Source organism: Thalassophryne amazonica, chromosome 20 (assembly GCF_902500255.1).
Source record: "Thalassophryne amazonica chromosome 20, fThaAma1.1, whole genome shotgun sequence".
NCBI lineage: Eukaryota > Metazoa > Chordata > Actinopteri > Batrachoidiformes > Batrachoididae > Thalassophryne > Thalassophryne amazonica.
In genome coordinates, this window is record NC_047122.1 from 28,879,074 (window position 1) to 28,889,330 (window position 10,257).

The window sequence follows — 10,257 nt, forward strand, 5'->3', positions numbered from 1 at the left end:
ATACTATTCTGACATGGTTTGCACATAAGACTGGAATAGCATGTTTCAAGTACACACATATATATGTCAGAAGGTGGGGGGGACATGCCATATTCTGTTCCCCTTGGTTGAAAAGGTGGCGGGGGACATGTCCCCCCTATCCCCCACCAAATTGCGCCCATGATTTTCAGCTCACTTTAACCCAAGTTTAAGTCAGCGCATCATAGATTTATATTTAATCTAATGTCTGAAAATGTGGAATAACGCTAAGAAAGATGGAGGCTGCTTGGCAACAGCTCAAAAGCTGCATCCGCCATCTAGTGGATTAAACAGAAATCGACGGGGGCCGTTGGTAAAACCCGGGGCCGTCAGCAGCGTGTTTACGCCCCTGTCACCGCATCACGCGTGGGAGGCGCGGACACCGACAGAAAGCAAGCAACTGTTCACTTGTGTCACTTATTTTTAACTTTCATACAGTTATTTGAGTCATTTTTTATCGTTATCTCGGCGAAATGAGCTTAATGTTGCTGACACATGAAAGTTTGAGTAACTTTTCTCCTCCAACGGGTTGAAGAAACTGAAGTCCCGCTCGGAGTCGGAGGGAATAACGGATTAGCTCAATGTTAGCAGGTCGGCTGGCCCGTCATGGAGTGCGTCGCTTTTTCAAAGTATTCGTGGATCGACTTTGTCTTCTCTGTGATCGGGGTGTGCACCTTTCTGCTGGACTGGGGTTCGGACGTGTGGGTGGCCGCCGAGTTTTACTGCCACGGACACTTCTTGTGGTTCGGGTTGCTGGTCAGCCTCTTGGTTCTGTCGTCGGTCGTGGTCCAGACGTTCAGCTGGTTCTGGTTCCAGTACGACCGCCAGCTGCTGGGATTCAGCGTGATATTCGGCGACAGGCAGAAACTTTCGTGCCTGCTTCACGTGCTGCAGCTGGGCTTCCTCTACAGGTCTGCTTTTTGTTTTAAAAAGTCCGAAATTACACTGATGTAACTCATCATAATGACTTCTGTTGTATATCAAACGTTAATTCATTGGTTCTAACGTCTTAAATGTGTTTTTCTTTTTTTAAAAGTGTGAATCCAGGGGCGGAGACAGGATTTTCTGAATGGGGTGGGCTGCAATCAATCTGTGCTTTGCTTATATATTAACCCCTTAAGCCCTCGAGTCTATTTCACCAAACTCACATACCCATACATTATGATTTATTTCTCATCTTGTACAAGGTCAAAAATGCAAAAGTTTGGACCAGCTAAAATACAGGTCCTAGGGGATGTTGTGGATGCAAAAAAATTGAAAGAAAATAATACTTGGTAGGAGTAAATGAGGTTTTTTTCCTGAAAAAATGAATTCCGATTTATGTCTTTATTTGGCATTTCAGCTGTGGTTAGTTGATATGTGATTGAATACCTTTGTAAAGGAGACTTCGCTTGACATTTTGATGTATAATAAATGTATGTTGGTGTCAGCATTAGGGATGGGTATTGAGAACCGGCTCCTTTTGGGTATCGTTAAGAAATGATTCGATCCACTGACATCAATAACCTTTTTACTTAACGATTCCCTTATCGGTCCTTCAGAGTGGCCGTTGTTTTTGGGGGTGTTTGTCAGGAAAATTATAATTTCTCGTCATTGATTACAGACCCTGCAGCGGGTCTGTAATCAACTTTTCTGCAGCGCGGCTTTGCTTTGAACCTTGAACCAATCGAAGCAGTGATTCGCAGATCGAAGCAGTGCTTCGATCATTGCTTTGTTTATTAATTTTTGTTCTTTCGCTTTCCCCTGCTAAAACACTAAAGATCATATGGCTGTGAGTATTATTTACTTTTTTTCTGTTAAACCGACCTGTTATGGTCTTCTGAAACAGTTGATAGATGTATTTTATAACAAAAACGGGACTGATGCTAATGCATGTCTATGGCATTTTCAATGTTAAAATTAGCATTAAGCAGTTGCAGCTGTCAAGCGTTTGTTGTCGTAAAAAAGTCAAATGTATTACAAATTGTAATATTTTTTAAATTTATTTTTGTTTATATATTAATAATAATAGCAAGCACAAGAATAATAGTAATAATAACTAATCTAATGAATATATACAATTTTAGAGAAAGAGACAAAAAGAACCTGAATAAAAACACAACAGAAAATATAAAACCAACTAACAATGAACATACATAAATAAATACATACATACATACATACATACAGAAATAAATAAGTGTTTCCTGTGAACACCTAGTCTTATTTAAGTTTAATGACAGTTTGTTTCGGTCAAACCATATTTTCAATGTGTTAATTTCTTCAGTGATTTTCTCCAGAACTTTCTGCCAAACTAGAAAAATGCCTCATCCTAGTAAGAGCAGAATACTACTGGAATGAATTTGAATAAGGAAAGTTGTATTTTTTTTTTCTCACTAAATGGATTCAGCACTCACTGCAGTTTATTGTCTGGAATAGTCCCAGATTGCATTTCAGAGCTTCTAGAATTCAAACATTTTCGTGCAGGTGGTGTTGGGGGGTAATTTTGGGTTTCAGCTTTTTTTGTTTTTCACCACTTTCATCCCTGAATATGTGAAATCGTGAGTCACTTTTGTGCGGATTAAAATTACTAACTGGGACTCCTGTTTTGTTGCAAGAAAGAAATGAGAATCATCCTCCGTTCTGTTCACACAGCTCCAAACGCCGCGCGGCTCTCTGACGAGTCAAGTTGGAACGATAGAATCCAGTCGGAATTAATAAATTCAAAGCAAAACACCATTTTGTTTATTTTTATTTATGTCCAGAGATCAAGGATACAGTGAACAATTTCATATTTTTTTACTTTAAGACTCAATGAAATACATAGAAAACCTGTAAAACCTACTTTTAGTACAAAATTCACAAGAGGTATCGATAAAGGAATCGATAAGGAATCGGATCGATAAGCAGAATCGATAATGGCATCGATATCGATAAAATCATATCCATACCCATCCCTAGTCAGCATTGGCTAATTATGAGTGTTCAAATGTTCCAAAACAAGGCAATTCCTCAAATTTGGGGACTCTAGGGTTTAAGAGGTTAAATAACATGATCAAATCCTTAAAATCTCAAGAGTATTTTTAAGTTTGGGTTTAGGAAGGTAACAGACCAAAACAGCTACAGCTATTACCAAATGGCCATACTTTTACTAGAAAAGTACAAAATGGAAAAACTATATATCATTTTGTTGAATATTTTCTCATCATACCAAATTTTGCTGAGGGCCTGGATTATATGACACAGCCCTAGATCCATTCGTACTGGTGACTGAGATGGGGTTTTGGACTAGTGTGACAGCTTGTACAATAACATTGGACGAGTTACATCACCCATGTCAAATAGGAGTGTTTTCAGCCACAGACTGAAGAGACTGGGACTGCTCCTTCCCAAGTGCAGGACCAACAGACTGAAAAACTCCTTTGTCCCTGAGGCCATCAGACTACAACTCCTCATTTGGGGGGAGGAGGAGTAACATGAAGACAAGGGACAGGAAGGAGAGGAACAGTAGTAGCCAGTAAGCCAGTAGCGAACAGTATTTCTGGTATTTATATTTGTGTATTTATATTTGCTAATTGTTTTTTTACTTTCACTTTTGATACTCTGTGTGCTTCTCACCCTGTGTGCTGTTATACAATGCTGCTGGAATCTCAATTTCCCTGTGGGAGTCTTCCCAAGGGATTAATAAGGTTCTAAGCAAATTAATATAGTTTTTTTTTCCCATTATTTTTTTTTCAGCTCGATATTTTGTTCTATAAGGTGTCTTTTATTGACATTATATGAAAAATAGTGATTCAGGTGTGGGGTGTTGTTTTGATTTGCTTCTGTTTGGCCTTGTTCTCTTTTGTGTAATCTGGCATCTTTTAGTCCACTCTTGTTTTTCTGTTGTTACAATGTTTTCAGGGCTGTGAAAACTCCTCGGATCCGCGGATTTCATCATGGGGAGGGGTGCGGGAGTGTCAGTATTGTACTCTTTAATTGTGATCGTTACTGAGTTTTTAAAATGTTTATCGCAAAGCATTCTTTTTTTTTTTACATCATGCAAGTTTTATAAGTCCCTGGACACTGATCTGTGTGTTACAGATACAAATCAGTTTCCTCGGATCCGCGGAGTTTCGAGGAAAATAAATGCCACTCAAAGCCTGGCTGTTACGACAGTTGTCGTAAAGCGGGACTGGTTGGTTGCTGCGGTGACGCTGTGTGGCGCCTGTGCGAAGCTAGCTGAACGTAGCATGCGGACACTTTCAAGTTTTTAAAAGAAGAATTTTGCAGCATGTCTGTGTTACGGAGCGACATCAGACAGAGCGAAGATGGCGAGAAAGACGTTTTGAAAAAGTGTGATAAAGACAAGAATCCGTGGAATTGTTGCTGGCTTCATCAACACACCTGAAAGAAACGGGAAAAGTGAACCGGTAAGAATTTTTTTCTCTCTCTGGAAAATAAACATTGTGCTGTTCAAACAGGATTTCAGAAAAGATTATGTGCCTTTTTCTTTCATTAATCTAGACTTTCTTTGACTGAAAAAAAGACTGTGGCTTTGAATGAATTTAGGCTACATGGATTTACACAACAATGTAAATTAGTTTTTATTAATGTAGACTTTTTCATGGGAAAAAAGACATTGTGGCTTTGAGTGGATTTACAGGAATTTACACAAGAATGTGTGGCTTTTTATTATTAGGTATGTTATTGATATTTTACCCTGATTTTTTTTTTTTAATATTTTACAATCTACACCCTGCGAATTTTCCTCGGATTTCACAATTTTCATTTCACAGCCCTGTGTTTTAGAGAAGTGTATTTCCCTAAAAAAGTAGGTTACACATACTTGGAAAATTATTAACAAGAATGTCCATAGATTGCTTAAATACAACAATCCTAAACAAATATCTGCAAAGTTGCCCTCATAAGCACATGTTGCACATTAAAATTTCACAAGATTGTTGCGCATGTGAGTCACGCAACCGGTTGGTTGCGAAAATCTTGGAAGTATTGCTGTTGAAAGTTAAAATTCAGTTTCTACCCCCAATTTGAAAACAAATGCCACTGGGGGTTTAGTTTTAGAAACATATTCTACTTTGTTTTTTAATATGCATATGTCGCGGACATGAATGAGTGAAGCTCGTCAGCATCTCACCATGTCATTTAGGTCCTTTAGACTTTATTTTGAGTAAATGCTTCAGGGGAGCATTAGCATGGCAAAACCTTTCAGCTTCGGGGGGGGGGGGGGGGGGGGGGTGTGTGGAAACCTGCACCCTCTTGGCCCTTTCTGGAACAAGTTGCCCACCCCTGGTCTAAATTAAAACATGCTCCAATCATATAGAAAACTACAAGACATTATTTGCCTGATCATAAAGATTCCAAAAAATGTATAGTTTGGACAATCTGTGACTGAATGTTATGGAGTTATGAGGTAAAAGCAGGAAGAATGGTGATAAAGGTCAGTTTCAGTTTGTACAGGGGTCAAAAGTTAAAGTTACTCCATTAATTTTGCTCCAGCTGTATTTGTGCTGAATTTGATGCTTGTATCACCATTTGAAGGATTGTTTCAGTTATCTGCTGCACTAATAAGCCAACAGAGCATGAACCACCACATGTGTTGGGTGGGGGCACACTCGCTGGACATATGTGTTGCTTGGCAACGCACACTCGTGTTGCACTTAGACAGTTTTCACAAACAGCTCGAATGTGGTCATCTGCACTCTACTATCATGCTGGGAGCGTGAGTAGCCCGGCATTTTCTAAGTGTCCAGCGAGCGGTGTTGGATGTTCATGTGTGACACCTGGAATTTGGCCGACATCTACCAAGAGGGAGGTCAAATGGACACTCGCAGCCCACGCGCTGTCTTTCGGCTGCTGGTGTGCGCGGATGGCTGTGGCGACACCTGTACGAGGCGGCTCTGATTTTTCACGAGCGGCATGCGATTCCTCCTTCATGCGCCAGTCGGCTTCACTCGTGTTATGTGTGAAGGGGCCTTAATCTAACAACTAATTCTGTTCAAATAAAATAATACACTAATTATAAACAGTAGAATGCAAGTAGGTTTGAAGATTGATCTCTTTATTGATATTTAAAATTTGATTGTTGATTATAATTTGACATTCTGAAATAAGTGGGATGTATTTATTGGGGCAGGCGTCTCAGCAGACACACATTACTGTGTACATTGGTGACAAACTTAAACTTTAATAACATCTGACAGCTTGAATCTGTTTCAGTTTTAGGTGCAGCAGTGAGTAAATGTGGCATCCTGGAAGGGAACTGAATGCTTGAAGTGAACATATGAGTTAATGAGCTATAACAGCTAACGAGTTGGTGCTATTCAAATCCTTTTATGCATCACATCAGACTACATCTCATCACTTTGTGTCACGAAACATCTTTGTTTTGTTTTGTTTTTCCCCCTCGTAGGCACATCTCCGCCATCCGTCGTGGCTTCAGGGTGTGGTGGTGGAAAGAAGAGGGCTCGGAATACGCTGTTTACCTGACGCACGACCTGAGCATGCTGCGGCTCATCGAGACCTTCTCCGAGAGCGCTCCTCAGCTCACGCTCATGATCTACGTGCTGCTGCACACCAACAAGGCCAAAGCCGTGCAGTGTGAGTACGGGCCGCAGAGAGCTGCTGAAAATGTGTCTTTGTAAGCACTTCCTCTTGGTTTCTACACTGATGGTGCCACGTCTCCCTTTGCAGTTGTGAGCATTGCGGCGTCAACCACATCCATCGCCTGGATGGTCGTGGACTACCACCGCTCCCTGCGCGCCTTCCTGCCCGATAAGGCCAAGCAGGGCTGGGGCTCCTCCTTTGTCTGCTTTATGTGGAACCTGCTGCTGATCGCCCCTCGTGTGGCCATGCTCGCCCTTTTCACTTCTGTACTCCCCGCCTACATCGCCGCCCACTTTGTCATCCTGTGGTTGGTCTTCCTGTTGTGGGTGTGCCAACAGAAGACAGACTTCATGGACAGCGTCGGAGGGGAGTGGCTCTACCGGGCCACTGTGGCACTCATTTGGTACTTCAGCTGGTTTAACGTAGGAGAGGGTGGAACCAGAGGCAGGAGCACCATCTACCATTTCTTCATTACCGCAGACGGGGGAATCCTGCTGGCCACTTGGTGGTACTACAGGGACCCGACACAGACGGACTCCTACGCCCTCATCCTCCTCATCATGCTTCCTCTCATCTCCCTCCTTGGACTACTCTTCAAAGCCCTCTACTACTGCTGCTTCCACCCTAAGCTGTGGAGGCCCAACCCAAACCTGCCCCTGGACTCGCCTGATGCAGAGGTGTCCTTCAGAGACTTGTCCATCCAGGACAGCACCCCGTCCTCTCAGATCCTCAACAAACGGATGGCCTGCCATGCTGCTCGTTTTTACTCTGTGCATGGAGTCATTCAAATCACGCAGACACACAGGGACTTGAACCGTCGGCTCGGTGATGTCTGACTGCAGGCTCAACGTGACGCGGTCTGTTATCCTGTTGAAACACACACACGCACACACACGCTACCTGAAGCTTTGGCCACGTGATAAGCTAATTTTTGAAAGAGTGACATTAAACATCATTACATCTGAAATACTTTATACAATACAGATTGTATTTTATTACACGTGAAGAAACACGTTGCGTAACAACCAACACTGCGGCTTTTCCACGCAGCGTGGAAACGAAGTTGTAAACCGCCTTTTTTCTGCAACAATAATCTGTAAAATTAAAGCAGTAAATAATTATTACTGCTGACCTGTTCAGGGACTTTTACCGTGTTGTGCAGCGTGATAGACTGCTGCGGGGAAAAAGGGAAAAAAGAAGGATTATACGCAGCATCAGTGATGTGAGGATCATAACTAGCGCGGCACTAGTGCAAACCTCTGCTGGGGGAGTAATTACCGCCTCTGCCAGATGACAAAGGTGTTAAAGAGATGATAGAACAGGATTAAACGTGTAGATTAGGTTGGTGGCATTTGCTTAAAGGACCAGTTCACATTTTTACGCCCTGAAGCATTAGTTTTCCCACTGTTTCAGGAAGGTGCTTCAGATTGGCTCGTGTTTAAGGTGATTAAATTTAGTGTAACTCACCGAGTTGTACATTGTAAGTCAGCCTGTTACGGTGCAAAATGGCACCAAACTCAGCCATGTGTGAGAGCAACTTTAGTCCCATAAAAACATTAACAATCAAGCCTCTGTGTTTTCAACTCAAATTTATCATTTGTTGGAGAGAAATAAACCATAAAATTGTTAAATATGATTCTTTATGACTTATATTTGCTGATGATATTGTTAAATTCTACAGGGACTTTTTTATCGAAAACTACATCCGCCAATTATATAAACCGGTAAATTTCCAAAATAAAAAAGAGAAACACACCGAGCTGGTGTTATTGAATCTGATGTTTTGTACATCGATGATTCTTAGTTATTTTGTTGCTATTTCGAGCGTGCGGTGGATTTCGTCTGCTCTGCCTAATCTCAGATTTTAAAGGGGAAATCCAGGATTACAATCTCAGCTCTATTTTCAAGATGTTTTCGAGTTGATCTTTTCAATCGGAATCAAAACTAAATAAACCAGTGCGTTATTGATTTAGAACGCAAACCCCATCACAGGCTAACTGGTTAATGAATGTAAGGGCACAGGATGTAAACAAAGCAAAGGTGAGCGGAGCAATCAGTGGCTCCATTTGGTAACGATGTAATGGGACGAGGATTATTTAAAAATGTGAACTCTTCCTTATCCGAGGAACAATGGTGGAAATGACAATGTTGATTGGGCAATTTTGAAAGATTGGTTGTACTTTTTGTCTGTAAAAAAAAAGAAAAAAACATTATTTAAAGCTACAGTGTGTAGGATGTAGGGCTGTTTAATATTAGCATAAATGGAATGTAGCATTCATAACCATTTGTTCATTCGTGTTCATCTGTGGAGGCCGCCATGTTGCTACAGTAGCCCAAAAGTTACATACTCATTCTGTCTGTTGCATTTTGCAGCACAGCAGGAAGAGTGAAGAAAAACAGAAGCAAATTCAGTCGTTGCTCCCCTATGCGCTGTCTACTCGTCACTAGTGCAGGCTAACAAGTTTGAGAACGCTCATTTTTGTAAAACGGATGATCTTGTTTATAGCAAAAGAAGCCAAGAGAGCGTGAATCTCTGTTGCCAAAGAAGCAAAGATGTGTAGGGAAACAAAATTATGACCTGTGACGGCAGAATGCAGTCTGCACCCTCACCACAAGATGACACTAAATCCTACACAATGTAGCTTTAAGGAAATCATGACTATCCTCTCTGCTGTGGTGGAAAAGTTTGTGTTTTTGGACTCTTACAAAATGTTTTTTTTCCCCTCAGGAAAGTGAATGTAAATTTGATGGTTTATTTTTTATAACCTGATCTTTGCAGTAGGTAAAGGCTGTTTGTTTAATTCAGCTTTCAGTGTGTAAAACAAGTGCTGGGTTTGAAATAACCACAGGGGAAGAGACGTGACTTCTGCAAACGATAACTGTCATCACTGACACGGCGAACGCTCACTGAAATGTCGTGTCTCATGTTTACTTCAGTGTCATTTCTGCTGATCGATGGAATTTTGTAAAAAAAAAAAAAAAAAATCCCGAGAGTAAACGTAGTACTCTGAGTCCATTCTCAGACTACTTGTTAAATCGAAGCGTCTTTGCACTTTTAAGCTCATGTTTGTCAGTCATTTGTCTTTTGTCCACAATTCATAAAATTGCTTCTGCATCTACAGCGAGGGGCTGATTGAGATCAAATCTGCACAAAGTGTTCCACGGGTGCTCCTGCATCAAAAGTGTGCTCAAGGTCAAAGGTCCAATTCTATGGCCACTAATATGAATTTACTGAAAAACACTTCTCCTGCGACTGCTGTTTGATTTGTACCAAATCTGCACACAATATTACCCACATGCCTCCTGTGGGTTCACCACCTGCAGAGGGGGCCATGGGGGTCGGGTGCAGAGAGGATTGGGTGGCGGTCGAGGGCGGGTGGCCCGGCAGCCCGGTCCGCGCTTACAGCCCCTGGCTGTTGGGACATGGAATGTCACCTCGCTGGGGGGGAAGGAGCCTGAGCTTGTGCGGGAGGTTGAGAGATACCGACTAGAGATAGTTGGGCTCACCTCCACGCACAGCTTGGGCTCTGGTACCCAACTCCTGCAGAGGGGGTGGACGCTCCACTTTTCTGCCATTGCCCACGGGGAGAGGCGGAGAGCTGGGGTCGCATTGCTTATTGCTCCCCAGCTCAGTCTGATGTGTTGGAGTTCACT

At 42.0% G+C, this 10,257-nt stretch overlaps 1 protein-coding gene across 1 annotated transcript; it reads left to right on the top strand.

Annotated features, from left to right (window-relative positions):
- Positions 1–409: 409 nt before the first annotated feature.
- xkr8.3 (XK, Kell blood group complex subunit-related family, member 8, tandem duplicate 3) lies at positions 410–9,907 on the top strand. Its single transcript, XM_034161363.1, has 3 exons — positions 410–929; positions 6,410–6,597; positions 6,691–9,907. The coding sequence occupies exons 1-3, from the start codon at positions 625–627 to the stop codon at positions 7,437–7,439; spliced, it is 1,242 nt and encodes a 413-aa protein (XP_034017254.1). The 5' UTR covers positions 410–624; the 3' UTR covers positions 7,440–9,907.
- Positions 9,908–10,257: the final 350 nt, after the last annotated feature.

What these genes read in the sequence shown, in the direction of transcription:
- xkr8.3 (XM_034161363.1), top strand. Translation starts at nt 625, where the DNA reads ATGGAGTGCGTCGCTTTTTCAAAGTATTCGTGGATCGACTTTGTCTTC. An exon ending in CAGCTGGGCTTCCTCTACAG is followed by an intron (nt 930 to 6,409) that starts GTCTGCTTTTTG and finishes TCCCCCTCGTAG; the next exon opens with GCACATCTCCGCCATCCGTC. An exon ending in CAAGGCCAAAGCCGTGCAGT is followed by an intron (nt 6,598 to 6,690) that starts GTGAGTACGGGC and finishes CTCCCTTTGCAG; the next exon opens with TTGTGAGCATTGCGGCGTCA.